The sequence below is a fragment of the Condylura cristata genome, unplaced genomic scaffold (genome assembly GCF_000260355.1).
Source record: "Condylura cristata isolate star-nosed mole 26May11 unplaced genomic scaffold, ConCri1.0 scaffold00002, whole genome shotgun sequence".
Taxonomy (NCBI): Eukaryota; Metazoa; Chordata; class Mammalia; order Eulipotyphla; family Talpidae; genus Condylura; species Condylura cristata.
In genome coordinates this window covers 68,983,447-69,000,701 of record NW_004567103.1, presented here as the reverse complement: position 1 = coordinate 69,000,701, position 17,255 = coordinate 68,983,447, and the positions used below count along the sequence as shown (strand labels likewise).

The following is a 17,255-nucleotide window of genomic DNA, read 5'->3' as shown; positions in this document are numbered from 1 at the left end:
TACAATTTACATTGATTTAACTAGGAGATAATTATTTTTGTTAGTCATTCCCTTTTTCTTCTATCTGTTTCTGATACATGACAACTCACTTTCTGACACTCTGCTTTTTGACAATATGGCATAAAATTCCAATTCCAGTTACAAGAACATGAGAGAGAATCCTACTATCTTCATAATTATCAAATATTAATATCAATTAAGTGGAACAGTGTTGACATTGCAAATGTTAGTGGATTATTATTTATACCCTATTGCTCTTTTGTCTGTTAACAACTATACATATTTTTTAAAATAAAGACATTTGAACAAATAGAAATTTCCAATTTATTTAAGCTTTTAACATAAACTATGCTGAGAGATTTGGAAGTTGATCACCCAAAGATTATTGGAGTTTAAATAAATAACTAAATGTGTTTTTGCTGAAAGGAAAAATGTAAGTTTATTTAACATATTTGTATTTTCAACAAAGAACTGATGAAGCTCAACAAAAATAATGTAAACAACCCCATCAACAAATGGGCAGAAGAGCTAAAAAGATACTTCTCCAAAGAGGAAATGCAGATGGCCAACAAGCATATGAAAAAATGTTCAACATCACTTAGAATAAGGGAGATGCAAATTAAAACCACAATGAGGTATCACCTCACCCTAGTGAGAATGGCACATCTTAAAACAACTAACAACAACAAATGCTGGAGAAGATGTAGAGAAAAAGGTACTCTCCTGGGCTGCTGGTCTTTCCTAAGCTGTGGTCTCTGTACCAGTATGTGAAGATCAATATTAATTTTGTAAGAAATTATACATTCTTGAACAAGAATATTGTTCAAGAGACTATGGATGAGCATTTTGTTATTTTTTTTTAACAAATCCTTTAGGAGGTTCTGGAATATGCTTATTTGAGAACTGCTACCTTGAATTAACAGACCTCCCACTGAGTATACTTTATATTACATGGAAAGCACAAACCATGTTGAAACTTGATTTGATGGAGGTATCCAAATATTATCCTAATTAAAACAAATTTTGAAAAATGCTGATTCTTGGATCCCACTCTCAGAGATATATATGTAATAAATCTGGAGTAAAGTATGTACAAATAAATTTAAAGATGCACATTTGATTCTTTTGCTAACAACTAATGTTAAGAAAAATTCTAATTTTTATTTTTGATGTGAGGTTAACAATTCTATTTTTTTTTTAAGATTTACTTTAAAAAACCTGGGGTCTAGGCCACTAGACCCAGAGGTGCAGGGTGGGGGTTTGAGAAGATTTATCACAGACAAATTGAAGGTGAGAACAAGCAGACAGACTGAAATATACTACTGAGGGAAGCAGCATGCAAAAGAGGGAAGTCTGCTTCACCATGTGGGTCAGTTCCCTGGTTGGGTCTCAACCTCATGCAGCAGTGCCGTGGAGAGCTTGATAGCTCTGACTTTAATAACTGCATCAACAGGGAGACCCCAAGATTGAAATTCTAGATGTTATTGAAAGTATGGACTTCTAACAGTCTTCACCATTTTAATGCACCCTCTCTTACTTGTAGTTTTAATTTACAAATTATTCTTTCAACATGTGAAAACTACTAGAAAAGTTAAGTTTGTTTAAATATTAAGACTCCTCAAGGGCTTTTCCAAATCTGTGTTTGCCCAAATGTAATCATAACATAGAATGTACAATTAACTGGTTGCAAATGCAAATACAAATAAAATGATTTAGTTCTGTAAATAGGTGTGAGCAAGTAACACTGAAAATTTGACCCTCAGTTACAGTAACTTCAGCTCCAAATAACTACTGCAGATATTTATAATCATAGATTTCATGTTTCTGAATATAAATATTAATACTATTTTCACTGTAAAACTTTAGTTCTTAAACACTACAGAAGTTGTTTATGGAGTTCATGTGTAACTAAATTGATAGCATCTTCTTTGAGTACTATTCTATGGTTAAACCTACTTATGTAATAGGCAAAACTTAGATCAGATTTCCTCCCCATTAGATGTTAAAATATTTAATACACAACGATAAATGAAACTCACTATAGGTGTTTGTGCATAATATATTTGTGGATATATAAAATGCCATTATCTGACCACATTGCACAATCTGTTCATGGTCCCCCAAATCAACCTTAAAATGGTTAAGTTTTAGTTTGATGTATACCTGATTCATTAGCAAGCCCTGTTATTAATTTAACTTGTGATCTAAACAAGTTGTTAGCTATCTCTAAATGTTTTTTCCCTTACCTATAAAATGTGGATGGCAATATTTATGCATATATTTATTGCAAAATTCATGCCTATAAGTCTGCACCAGTCTTTTTTTTTTTCCTCATTAAAGGTATGTAAGATCACTGGTATAATTATTTTCATTATTATTGGAATTGTTTTATTTGTCTCTTGCTATAATTCAAATAAAAGTTCTTATTCTAAAACAATCATAAGGTCAAAGATCTAGTTGAAATACTCTTAATGAATTTACTTATGTCTTACCCTAGATTGTTTTTAAAGAATTTTTTTATCTGAATGGAGACTCTGATTTCGCAGTCTCTGTACTTAATTTTATAGGTCACTCATAGTATTTCTGGTATGCCATGGATGAAGATGCTGAGAACAGAGAAGAAATCCTAAAATATGGAAATATCTACCAAGAAACCCAACCATCTTTTGGACTACATGATTAATCTGACTATTGGGAAAGAGAGATGATATACTGCTCAACACTTTTTTTTTTTTTTTTGGAGCAGGACTTGATCATCTACATATGCATGTTTAATAATACCATCAACTCTATACTTTATTCAGAGGTTAAAAACTCAATAGTCCAGTGCAATGAAAGATTTTTAAAGAAATGTTTAGGTAAAGAGAGAATGAATTCCCTAAGAGAATCACTTCAACTGAGAAGTTTTAAAACACACTTATTTTCTAACTGTTATAAGTATTATTAACATAGGACCACATTATTAAAATATGTATTCAACTATATATATATATATTAACAGTTATGCTAGTTATGTTTTTTTGCATACACACATGCACACACACACATATGTTTTCCCTAATTTCTAATAACATTTGCCACAGTAAATTTGAAAACCCATAAACTTGCCTGGAATAATTTTAACCTGGTTCACTCCCCATATTATGTTTCACTATACATAATTGATATTGCTTCAACAATATACCAGATGCCTGCCAACAAGAAACATGTCCTCATTTACTCTGAATGTCACTCAATGAGCTATCCTGTTTGAAAAATTTAATCATTGTAGACATAAGATTAATAATGAACATTTGAGAATGTCCGTTAGTCTCATAATAAGCACTTCCTAATAAAACTTGCAATGTTTGGATCCATTTATTTTAGCAGTGGATATGGTTACTGCCTCAAGCATGGGATATATTCTGAAGTTATCATGAAAGTATACACTCAGGCCCAAAGGCAGTAATAAAAAGCAACAGATCTCCTGACTTGTGAACTTAGATTTATAAAGAAATAAATAGACTTTTGAGAAAGACTGTAGTAAAAGACTCTTGACACAGCCCCTTCTAACAGCATGCTTCACTCACACTTACCACAAGATGCCATTTCATCTGTCTGGTCACCACAGTCGTCTTCCCTGTCACACAACCATGCTCTTGGAATGCAGCGCCCATTTCCACAAGAAAATTGGTCTATCTGGCAAGTTCTGGCTATGATGGTCAATGAATGTACAAAAAATATATTTAGAAGCTTTTGAAGAACATTAGGGAAAATATAAATCACACAATATAAATTTTTACATAAAATATTATATTGCTTTACTAGATAAAACATTAAACAGCACTTTTTCTCTTAATTTTTGACAATGCCAGATTGCTTGTCTTCACTAAAATTCACAAGATTTGACCTTCAATTAGAGTGACAGCTCAGTGACAAGATTTTCAGTAATCCTCTCACACGACCATAAATGAATGTTATGAATTCATTATTTTAAATTTTGTGCTAGTGCATGCTTATGAATATATGGCTGAATTAAATTTCATCCAACTTGTAGTTAAGAAGAAAGAATTTTGCAGTACATTTGCCAACAAACTAAGAAAACTTGCCATGAGGAAGGCAGGGGGATTGTATTCTGTCTCATGGCACCTAGTTTATAGTCATGGGTTCAGAGTTGTCCTTTTCCATTAGTATTTTCAATTGATTAATTTCTTTACCTAAAGGATCAATTGAACAGAGCAGGAGTGCACTGCATACCTTCTAAAATACACATTTATTGTTTGCATGGATTTTTAACTCACTTTTCAATATAGTTATAAAAAACATACATTTTAATAAAAATAAATCAACACACTTTGCTTTGGGCTCTCTTAAGGATTAACCCACATATAAAATCTTACCTTCTATGTTAGCCAAAGGCAGCCATTAAAATTATTTAGTAAAAAAGGTTATATTCTGTAAGGAATTTGACTGTCATTTCTATTACAAATAGTGAACTGTGAAAACATGAAAGGGTGAATAGTTTCCTTCCTCTTACCCCTAGCTTTACATTATTATACATGTAATTATTTTTAAATATTTGCTTTTCTTTTGGTTTGTTCCTTAAACTAAAGATTTGTCTTCATAAGCATGTTATCCCACCTACTGTTTCTTTTCACTGACTATAGATAGGAGTTGGAAATGTTGGGAAGAGGATCTCAGACCAATGAATATTTGATTAGATGAGTGTTAGACTGATGAGAAGCATAAAATGGTTTCCATATTTAAGATATAAGAACATTGCTTAGTTTGTAGATTTTCTCTTGTTTCCTGAGCTTGAGAATCATAAGGAAGTTTCTGTTTCACCAGAAGACCCTGGAGTGATTAGAATACCCTGGAGTGATTCAAAGTCAACTCATCAACATATGCTAAAACACCCATGAGACTGTTCAGCAGGCACATAAAAAAAATCTGAAAATGTTATATACTAGCTATTTCCTTTAAATCAAAGTATACTCACAGTGTAAAGATCACCATTAATGCTGAAAACTAATAAGATTACTTGATCTAGTGAATTGGAGATACCATTTCTAATCTCAGTGTCTATATTAAGAGTTACACCAGAAATATCAGTATACTATGTATTTGCTTTGCTTTTGTTGATAAGGGTCTTCAGTATAAAATATTTTTATTGTAACTGTTTTTTTATTTTTATAAATTGTTTATTATAAATGAACTAATTATAAGTAACCCATCACATACAAAGTCTTCTCAAATTTCCATTGTTGAAATTTTCAGTAATATTACACTTTTAAATTGTCTCATTTTGCTAATTCTATAGATTTCTTGTTATTTTTCCTATTATGTATACTAAGTCAATAAAGCTCCTAGGTAATTTTAATAAAAGTATGTCTACTTGGACAATTTTCTTATATGTTTGCATTAGCTTAGAGAAGAGACAAGATGTTGGTATTAATTAACTTGTGAAATGGGAGAGCATGGAGCAATAAAAAAGATGAACAGGGCCCTCCCTGGTGGCGCAGTGGGTTAAAGCACAGCACTGAGAATCTGGAGCCACTTCTGCATGAGTTCAATTCCCGCCTGCCCCGGAGGTGACCACATGGTGTGGCAGACCTCTCCTGACCCACCCGCTGCTCCCCTCAACAGTGTACTTCCTCCATCTGCCTGTTCTGTTCCCCACTCTGTCTCTGAACACCTTGTTTTTTTTTTTGTTTTTTTTTTTTTTATCTTATGTCCTATGTTGTTTCACTGGTTGCAGTACTTTTTTACTGTGTAATCTTCAAGAGAAATTTAAAACACCCTTTCTTACTTTTCTCCACTTTTCCTTTTTTCCTATATCGTCTTTTCCTCTCTATGTATTCTCTACCTATTTTACTCCTTTATTCTATTTTGCTTTCTCACTTTAAATAAAATTATATCACATATTTCTATCTTTAATAAATCATAGTTTATCATAATAAAATATATTAAGATTCCCATACCATATTATTTTATTTGATGTTCTTATGTCAACATATTCCCTTGGGTTTACTTTTAGTAAAGTTTTCTGGGACTGTTTCTATCACCAGGGAAACTATGTGATCAGAGAGAATGAGACAGCATTTCTATGAAACTATCTCATATTGTGTGTGACCTGTGCCACAATGTGACAGTGTGGGAATTTGTGGTCATCTCATTAACTTTGAATCTTGAAGAGCTGTTATGACCTATTACTCCAAAGAAATTTACTGACTTATTGTTAAAGGATACAATACCTTGAAAAATATATGAATCATTGCCTGTTCTAATCATGGAGAAAATGACATGCTTAGTGTAACAGACAAATCTAACTGATTTCAGATGTGAAAGATGTGTCATTCTATGAATCTACAAGCACTGATATAACCAGGTTGACTATTTATCCCATTCTAATCACTGGGTTTGTATCAAAAAGACCAAAACCTTTACTTTTCAGCTCCTATCTCCCTTAGATCTAAATTAGTTTGCAAGTGAAATTAGCATAACAGCCCTAGAGAGCTCTAATTTTTAGAAATACTGCTCTAATGAAGAGGAAATGTACACCTCCTTTGTGGATTTGTTTATATAACAGTGAATCAGAAATCCACTGTCACAATGTGAATTATTTTTCTATGCATTATTAATTATACTTCTCTTGTAGTTATATAAGAGAACAAAAAAAGAAAGAAACCACAATGCTCAGAAACAATAAAGAAATGGAGAAGAGAACATAAAATAACTATACTTATAATTTCTGCATTTTATTTAAACAAAGTCAGTGTCAGATCAAAAGTTATCTTGCAAAAAATCTGGAATTTTACATATCAGGTTTTCCTAATCCAACTATATCTATCTAAAATTTATTTCATCAAAACTTGTAAGGATCTGAGAAAAACAAAACAAACAAAAAAAAATGTAAATAAGCCAGAGTTTTCCACTGGGGGAAAATGCTGCTATGAAGTTGCCTAAATTTGAATCCAATAGGCATTGTTGCAATAAGGATAAAAGGAATTCAGAACTTACTACTTCTCATCTTTGGCTTATCTCCCTTACATGTTAATAAATATACCTATTTCTGTTTTGAGTGCAAACAACTGCCAAGCACCTAACTATGTCACTACTTATCTGCCTCTGTGTATTCTGTTTCCTTCCAGGCACATTCTCTATTTGCTTCACCTCATCCTCAATAATCTATACCTATCAGTTCCATTAGTGCCATAAAAATATTTTGATAATCCAAAAAATTATATGAAAAAATAAAAGTAATATCTATTTGCCATAATACAGTTATATCAAATTTTGATGTTTTCTATATTTGCTGATACTTTTTTTAAGAAAAAAAGAGTATTAGTTAACATTTGAAATTCTCTATGTTCTCTTTCTTAAATCACATTTCCTTCATTTTCTAGGGGCTATTTATTTTTTTTCATTTCAAGATATCCTCAACCCTATTCTTTCACATTTGTAAATCAATTTGCAAATATGAATGTTTTATATTACTGTATAGCGTATAAATGGTACTAGAACTTAGTTTTTGGTTAGCATTACATTAGAAATGTTATCCTCTTCTTATTTTAGATTGAGTTTACTCATTATAATTATGAATAGCATTTCATTATGTAAATATATATATATATATATATATATATATATATCTTTACTCTCATAGCACAGTGTCTTGTTAGAGTTCCTGCATTAGTTGTTTTGTTCCTCACAATATTGGCAATACTTCAGTTTATAAGTTTATTTATTTTTCCTAGTTGAATGACCTCAACTGTTAAGTTAAATATTTCTTATAGTTTTTCTCTAAGACTTCACTTGGAAATCTCTTATCGTGAATATTTCCCTGATTGCCAGGGAAACAACTAAACTAGATGTTCTTTTTGGTGCCACTATGTATTTCATTTAAACACTTGGATATTACATTAGAATATCTGTTTATATTTTTCTACCTAGCTTCACTCTTAAAGAAAAGCATCATTTATTTTTCCTTATTGTATCTCCAATCTTGTGGTAAATATTTACTTAAGTAGTAAACATTTAAGGGATAATTACTACAGGAATAAATTAAGAAATTTTCTTCTTCTAGGGAAGGATTTTTCTTTAAATAAGATATAGTCACAATACTAAGGATACAGAGAAATGGATTAAATTACATAATAATCATATAGAAAAACTTATTTAGGATACATACTCATACATAAGCTTTCTACAAGTGTGTAGAAATGCAAGAGAAATTGACCTTCCATCATTTTCCATAAGCTGCTCTATGACCTACTTACTAATTTCAGTAAAAAAAAATAGTGCATTGTCATAAAATACACTTAGTTTTAAAACTAAAACTAAAACTTACTTTTTTTTTTTTTTTAAGCTGGCATCACTAAAAGTGTAACTTGAGGAGAAAACTACTTGAATTCTACTTCCTAATGTACTACTGTAGTGAAATTTCACTAGTTCAGATGATTCAATTTTTAATTATTTAACTTTATGTATAACATTCACAATTTTATACTATTTGTAGCTAGTCAATCTCAAATACCCCTTTAAAAACCATGTAGAGAAAAAGCATACTTAAAATTTAATAGAAATGAAGAAGATATGGTATTGCAAATTGAGTCAATAATGCTTTTTAAATTAAGATATAAATAGATTTTAACTGTTTAGGATGTAATGAAGCATAGTCTCTGTTTGAGCCATAATCTTAAAGCAATAATTGTAGTAGCATTGAAAAATGCGTCATCTTAAAGAACAGTCATGTGGTAATAGCAACCTGGACAGTTACACTGAGCTTAGCTAAACTGCAAGCTAATGATCGGGATAACAAAATTTGGTTTTAAAAAACAAAAATGACCTCAGAAAATGAACTCGTGGATTGAGCTTCCCTTAAATAAAAAACAAAAAATCAAAACACACACACAAGCGTAGGGGCAGATGACCTTTACAGGCATGTCTTTAGTGAAACAGCCAGTAAGACATACAAAATATACAAATAATAATTAGGTACTCAAAATATTAGATCAAGCTTTTAATCAAGGGAAAAGAGAATATACCTGGGAGCTCAGTAAATGCCACTATGAGGAAAATAAAAAAAAGTATAAGATGTAGGTTAGGATTGAAGTAGAAACTATTTGGTTCTTGTCCATGTTGTTTAGTACATGGTGAAAGCTCTCTGGAAACAGGTTTTACTTAATTTGTCTTTTTAGGGAGCTGAAAGAAATGTACAAGGAAATCAAGGTGCATGGGGATTCGGATATGTGTGTCCTTCCAGAATGAATCCAGGGGCAAAACAAGAAGATAGCCAGTTCTATCAACCTCTAGATCAGTCCTTTAAATGACATTAGTTTTCACTAATACCTTATAGTAACTTTTTATTTAGTAGGTCATTTTGGCAAAGGCAAAGGAGAGGCATTTTTTTTTTTTGCATTCTGAAGTGCTTACAAATGATTAAACTAATCAATTTTTACTGATCATATCAAAAAAGGTCATCAACTATATTATTTTTCTTCATCATTTAAATAGAAACATTGCTGTGAGATCAGTATCATTTTTCAACACTTATCTGACTAATAGTGACCTTTCTGGCATCTGTTGCAACCTGTTATACCACAAGCTATATATTCCTATTCAATGAGAATCTGGCTAGGGAATCAAAGATTTATTACAATGGAATAGATTATATGGAAGTATAAATAGGCTTAGTGGTCTTGGGACTTCATGAAGAAGGGAAACAAAACAAAACAAAACAAAACAAAACAAAACAAAACAAAGCCTACCCAATATAAATAATGTGCCAGGAACAGAAAACTATTCAAGTGATATTCTACAACAGTTAAATAAAATACATAAATCACTTTTTTTTTCAAGGCAAAAAAAAGAATAATAATAATAGTCATCTTTGTGAGAAAGACTACATCACAGCATGCTAACAAACCTCAATCTCTACTGCCAAGTAAGATTTAGCAGGGAAAAGTCTTGTCCAAGAAGTGCATTGACAGTCAACCCGTATGGGTAAAGTGCCAAATTACTTCAGAAGGCAGTTATGGTCAACGATTAAGTAACAGATAATTTGTATTCTAGTTTTTGTGGCATCAAACTCTGAATTCATTTACTACTGCAATAATCAGATAATCAGCACTAGGAAAGTTCAGCTTAGTTCAAAGCATTGACCTGCAATCTTATGAAGACCAACTTCATGCATTTATTACAAGCAAAGTTTACCTGCACAAGTTTGATTGGATTCATCTTCATTGCTCCCACAATCATTAGCTCCATCACAAAGCCATCTCTTGGGGATACAACGATTATTCTTGCATTTAAATTGATCTTCTGGACAGCTATGATTGACTGGGTTCCAGAGAGGAGTGGAAAAGGAGAAACAACTTTAATTATATAAAGTTAGATAAATTTATCAATTATTTTTAGGTACAATTGTGGGAAAGCTATTGACTCAATTATAGAGAATAAAGGCTATAATTCTGTGATTCACTGTTTCATATGTTATTGAATATATTGTTACTATTTTATATATCAAGTAACTAAACATCAAATAAAATAATACACATTATTTTTATATCATCACTAAAACCAACTATATCACTAAGCTTGCTTATCTATGCCTAGGACAATCAGTGATGCAATTTTTAATTTTTAAATCGAAACATTAACATTAACCTCAATTTATAATGTGAATATAACAAGTATGTATCAAAATCATTTCATCATACATATCAGAATCACTCCCCCTTTTTTTTTTTTTAAGATTTATTTATTTGTGCATACAGAACTGGGGTACAGACCAGAGGATCAGGGGCGGCAAGAGGCTTCACCAGAGACAGAGTGGGGAGCAGAACAGGCAGATCGACGAAGTACACTGCTGAGGGGAGCAGCAGGCGGGTCAGGAGAGGTCTACCACGCCATGTGGATGTCCTCTGGGGCAGGCGGGAATCAAACTCATGCGGAAGTGGCTTTAGCTTCTCAGTGCTGTGCTTTAACTGGCTGCTCCACCAGGGAGGGCCCAAAATCACTCCCTTTTTAAAACCGCACATTTGGGGCCCCTTCGTGGCACAATGGGTTAAAGCTCAGCACTGGAAGCTAGCCAGAGCCACTGCAGCATGAATTTAATCCCCAGCCAGGGGACAGAACTCATGGTGGCAGACCTCTCCAGTCTTGCCCACTGCTCCTGCAGTAGTGTACTTTGTCGATCTACCTGTTCTGCTCCCCACTCTTTCTCTGGTGAATTATTTCACTGCCCCTGCACCTCTGGCCTGTACCTCAGTTCTGTGTGTATAAATACACAAATAAAACTTAAAATAAAATAAAGATACATATTCACTCAGATAGCTTTTGAAATATTAAATAAGCCTGATTGTTTTCTTTGTGTGTTTATGCAATGTTTCTTGAGACTGGGAAGAAAATGCAGAGAAGAAAAATGTATCACTTGTGACCTGGAGGTGATGTTAAATAGGACATCTTTTATAAGTTTAATAATAACAAAAATGATCATCATGAGCTTTCTCCCCTAGTAAGAACAAATAAACATACATCAACAAAATATGCTGAGGACAAGATCAGTCCTCATATGGGAAGCTGTGCACAGCTAAGGATTAAACCTCCAATATCTAAGCACAACAGGGGGCCATCTTAAAGTTAACCTTCTGTGATTATTTCTTCTACATTCTGGAGGCTTAATTCCTAACTGAATTGACATGCACTTCAGTATTTGTATCACAACTTCCACATTCTTTGTGAAGTAATTTTCCTTGTGCCAGGTAGTGGCACTTCTGTATGATAAAAATAAATTTGTTATTAGCTTTACTGAAAATTTGAAAAATAGACATTTTATTTTACTGTTGCATAGCAAAATGTATGCATTTATAGTCACTTTCTAGAAAGCAGTCATTCCTTAAAGTAGCTTTGGTGATAAAATGGTTTTATCATTTTAGAAGTTTTTATTCACATAGAGAAAAAATAACTGAGTGGAAAGCCTATGTTTTCTGGCATTTGAGTGATTAACATTTTCTGTTCACTTCAGGTACTTTAGCAGAAGTAGCTCCTCATGAGGATAAAAGTCATACAATATATTAGAGGGTCAACATTTAAAAGTACCGAGATTATGCATGAACACTTCAGAAAAACTTGATCAAGGACCTTAGCAATTTTCATCAATGATGTAAATGGGAGTTCAAAAAGGAGGAGCAAGTATTATCCATAGGCTCATGATTTGGAGTTGAGAAGTTAAAGCAGAGAAAGTAGAATAATAGAATTCAAGGTCAAAGCCTATGAGTACTTTAAATATAAAATAATCCTGTAAAATGAATTATGTAGTGCTGGAATATTAACCATGAAACCCCAGAAATATAATGCTGCATAAAATCACTGCAGTGCTTAGAGTAGACACTACACTGCTAGAAGTTGGCAAAAAGATGTTCAGTTTCCGATTGTCCCATTTACATACTGATTTATCCTTCTAGGTCTTAGGTTCTTTTATTTTTAAGATTTATTTATTTATGCACAAAGAAATGGGGTAAAGGCCAGAGGAGCATGGGTAGTGAGAGGGTTCACCAGAGACAGAGTGAGGAGCAGAACAGGCAGATCGACAAACTACACTCTCAGAGGAGCAATGGGTGAGACAGAAGAGGTCTATTATGCCATGTGGGTCTCTTCACGGTGGGTATTGAACTTGCACTGAAGTGCCCATGGCTTGGCTTAGCTACAGCAGTGCTGTGCTCCAACCACTGCACCACCAGGGAGGGCCCTGTATTAAATTCTAAGACTACAAAGATGTTACCATATTATGTTCGTCTCCTCATGAAGATATTCTTATTTTAGACATAATAAATAAGAACATTATTGAAATGTAGTTTGACAAACTATAATAATAAATGTATAGGAGGTATTTAACTCCAACTGCCTTTGACAAAGGAGATTTTTGAGAATGTTGAAAAATACCCACCCATCTCTGAGGAAGTAATTGCAAACTACAGTTTTTCATAGACTGGGACACATAGTGAAGTGTCCAAGAGGAGAGAAACAGAGAGACATTTTTGTTTTGAGAATTTCCCTGTGTTACTCAAATTGACAAAGACAAAGGAGATAAAAGATTCATATTAGACATTTAAGGCTAAAAAGTTAAGGATAAGATGTAGCATGGAGTACTTTGGACTTTGTCTAGTTGATCATGAAGTTATTGATAATAAAATTAGCTTTTATTTTATACATACCATTGTAAAGGTAGTGTAATGAGAGGACTTTAGTTAAGGGCCAGATTGTGCTTGGAATAATAACAGTGCAATTGCTTCTGAAGAGAGGTTTGGAAGATTGACAGGAGGGAAATATTAAAAAAAAATATGTGGCAAAAAAGATAGCATATATTGATAGAATTGAATATGGACTTGAAGTAAAATGGAAAAGTACAATTTGGGAAAAACCCATGCTGTAGTTTTGGGGAGTGTTTATGAAGAAAAAAATACATCAGAAAAAAATTCTGGTTAATAATTTCAACACTATGATTAACATACAAAATGCAATATATCCTGTATTCATAGAAAAATTGAATTTCTTTGTAAATTGCTGAAAAGAATAATCAGAGAGATAGAAACATGGACATAGTGGATGATGTATGAATATTGTGATGAAAATGTTGTGTTGTACATAGACACTGTGTTGTACAGAGGACAGTTTTATAAAAAACATACATTAAAACCATGAGTAAATATTGTGAGTTAGGGAATGAAACAATCTAATAACTATATAGTACATTACTTGTAGAAAAAATTTTATAATAAATTCTCTTTAAGATGAAGTGTTCATTATCCTGCAAAAGTTGTGGCTAATTGCATCAATTTATTACTTAATATTTAATATGCAGATCCACATAATATGACATAGGTCTTTTGGGGGATTGAAAATAAGAAGTACACTAATTTGATATTTCAGTTTCTATTTAAAAATGGTGAAGAAGTAGTACTACATGTATGTATTGAAATTATTGCATTATGAATTAATTACAACATACACAATTTTAAATCATTTTTTAGGTTCACATTTTGGAGTGTTGTCCCAAAACACAGCTATTTGCATGATTTTTATGCCTAGTTCAATTTTATCCATCCTGACCAATGGAACTTTATTTTTCTATTCTTGATTTATAAAAAAAGAAAAGTGGAGAACTGCCAATTAACTCTCATTTAGTTCAGTCATTGTAACCTGTAAAATTTCATTAACTGAAAATAATTTTAAAAATAATTTACCTATATAAAATGAAATGTCAAAGAAATCGGTCTAACAGGTCTCTATATACAAATATTTTATATATCTCAATACAATTTAGGTAGTGACTAATTAAATCTATTCTCAAAGTAATATTTAGAGTGATTCTAAAAAGTATATTTTTTTTACCTATGTGGGGCACATCTTTTTCCCTATCAGACATGTGAAATTATCCCTATACTAGCAAATTACAAAAAGTTAAATAAAAGCTAAAGGGGAGAAGTCAAAACTTTAGTTTTTATCTGAGCATCCCATATGAGATTCAGACCATGTACGAAGTCAGTGACATTAGGTAATAACATGTTCCAAACTCACAACTCTTTTCCTGGATCTTCTTCAAGGCCCTGTTGCCAAGGAGCAATGGAGTGGATCGTGACCTTCTGTATAAGTAATTCTATCTTAAAGGGCCTTAAATTGATTTCCCACATCTTTAAATGCAGAAACCCATGGGGTCTCTTAGAGCAATCTTTGACAGTAGAATGGGGGCATAAAGGACAAAATAGGAAAAGAAGACTTTTGAAGCAACTAAATTGATAACATTAAATATGGGGAAGGAAGAGAAATAACAGTCTTTTAAGGCTATACATAGAAGGTAATGTAAGGTCCAATTTTTATATGAAAGTTTCACTGAGTATAAAAAATACTGAATTCATTTTGTATCAAAGATATTTTCAGATTTTCACAAACTGCTTGGCTATTTCACACACTCAAAGTTTATGAAGATGTAAAAATACTTTAAGGTAAACCTACAGCAATTCACTACATCTTCATCACTTCCGTCTAGACAGTCATCATCACCATCACATTTCCATCGGGCTTGGATACAGTGTCTGTTTCTGCATCGAAATTCATCAGCTTTACATATGTGAGGTAATATTTCTCCAGGATTAACTAAGGTTAAAAAAAAAAAGCCAAAGTATATTAACAACATTGGTCACATTCAGTTAAAGCAGAATTTTTTTTATAATAAGATGTTAACTTTGTAGTGATAACAATTTCAGAAAAAAAGTGTTTTACATTTTTAGTCAAGAATTATTCTGAGAATTTCTAAAATTTCTCTTAAACTGACACTAAAAATATAAAAACAATATAGCACCATACTTTTTTAAACGAAGTGTTTGTAGTTTCACTCTTTAAAGGACTTTTATTTATAATTTCAGTTGATCATCACAATAACCTATGGAGACACGGCAAGATTTATATTACCTCCAATTAAGATAACAAAAAATAATCAAATTGAAAAGATAATGTAATAGATACACAGCACAGGTGGTTATATTTATTTTGCTGGTATGCATATAGGGGGAAATTAATGTATAGTTAATTATTTAAGTAAGTTTATGTTCCTCAAACTATCTCATCATATATCCTCAATCTATAAAGTGGGATGTGTGTGTGTGTGTGTGTGTGTGTGTGTATCTCAAAGGACACGGTGAAGTGTTAGTAATTCAGCTAGTTGATATTCATTGAAAATCTCAGTATTACTATTAGTTTGTTCTCTGTGGATTTAGTACAGTAGACTCTGGAAAAAGAAGAGAATGTGTTATCATGTTTAGAGGAAATCATTTTGTTTCATGAACTCTAATTATCTAAAGTTTGAATGATCTAATACTTGCTAGGAGAAACAAAAGCCAACGTTTGCATCTTATTTTGAATGGCTTTAGACTTTATTCTAGATAACTGGTTTAGACTGATGAGCTGTCACACAACTTATATATACTCCACTAATAAAGGATATTGAGAAAACATGTGATACTTTTGGAATATTTGACATTCACTGAATCTTTGAATTTTCCCTGCTGCAAAGAATGGAATAAGGGATGTGATGACCCATAACTGTTTCAAAGAGCTACTTCCCAAGGCACAACGCCTTGGGAGGGTTTGTAGGCTGGGAAATAAAATGCTGCCAAAAAATACAGATTATTTTAGACATTAAAGGTGAAAAATAATGAGTACTGTGACTGAAATATTTAAGTAGAATAAAGATGATATGTTCCTTCTATCTCTAAGCCATCTCTATTCCTGGGCTTGACAGTAATGTGCCCTCTCTGTTTAATATTCCTCAATAACAAAGTACTGAAATAGCAATCAATTTCTCTAATGTTGCCATTTTATAAGGCCATTTAAAGTAACAAATATTGTAAATATATAAGTGTATAATGATACTGATTCATATCTATATCTATAGATAGGTATAATAAATTCCAAAAAAAGAGATGACCAAAATAATAAAAAAAAAAGAAATGAGAGCAGATCTCCTATTCAAACCCAGGATTCCTTTATAAACAGTAAATGAGAGTGAGGATGAGAAATCAAAGTAAAGGAGAAGTGAGCTCTGGTATATGTCTGACCATCTCTACAATCGAATATTTTGCACACAATCTCTAAAATTGATCACTGATGATGTGCACATTTCCCTATTTTTAATTTCAAGTCTGCTATACTACATGTTAAGAAATTTGAAGGTGGTGCGTTTTCTTCTTTTGAATCTGTGTGTGTCCTGCTTCAAACTGGGCACTTAAAGAATAGTAGTTTAATTAATTGCCACTCTATCATTATTCAGGTTAACAGTCAACAGTCTTTTAGTGTTTTTGTTTTAAACTGACATCCAATAAGCCTTACTTGAGATATTGTCAATTATCAGCTTCCTTCACTACTTAGGCTTAGATTTAGATTTTTCCTAGTTGATGTTTAAAGAGAAAATCATTTCTGTTGTTTGATAGCTTGAGGACAGAAAACCTTAAGAAACCAGAATTTATCTTCTGATAATATACCAATTTAAATTTTTTGGCTATCAATCACAGGGTCCTTTGACTAAACATCCCAATTTCCAATCTTAAAGAAAAATCAAGTTTTTATTTATTTATAGTATCTTCTGGACAATAACTTCTACATTAAAGAAGAATGAGACATCTAGAGAAAAGCAAGCAAGCCATAAAATTGATATTTTTGAATTATATATTCTTTACAATAAGCAATTTAAAAATAAGCCCTTTGGGGCCCTCCCTGGT

General features: G+C 32.1%; 1 protein-coding gene across 1 annotated transcript in view; it reads right to left on the bottom strand.

The window, feature by feature from the left end:
* LRP1B (low density lipoprotein receptor-related protein 1B) overlaps positions 1 to 17,255 on the bottom strand; it is a 1,583,276-nt gene that overhangs the window by 572,464 nt on the left and 993,557 nt on the right. Inside the window, exon 3 of the mRNA XM_012727834.1 lies at positions 3,576 to 3,692. Coding sequence (XP_012583288.1) covers positions 3,576 to 3,692 — 117 coding nt within the window. The remainder of the gene's footprint in view (positions 1 to 3,575; positions 3,693 to 17,255) is intronic.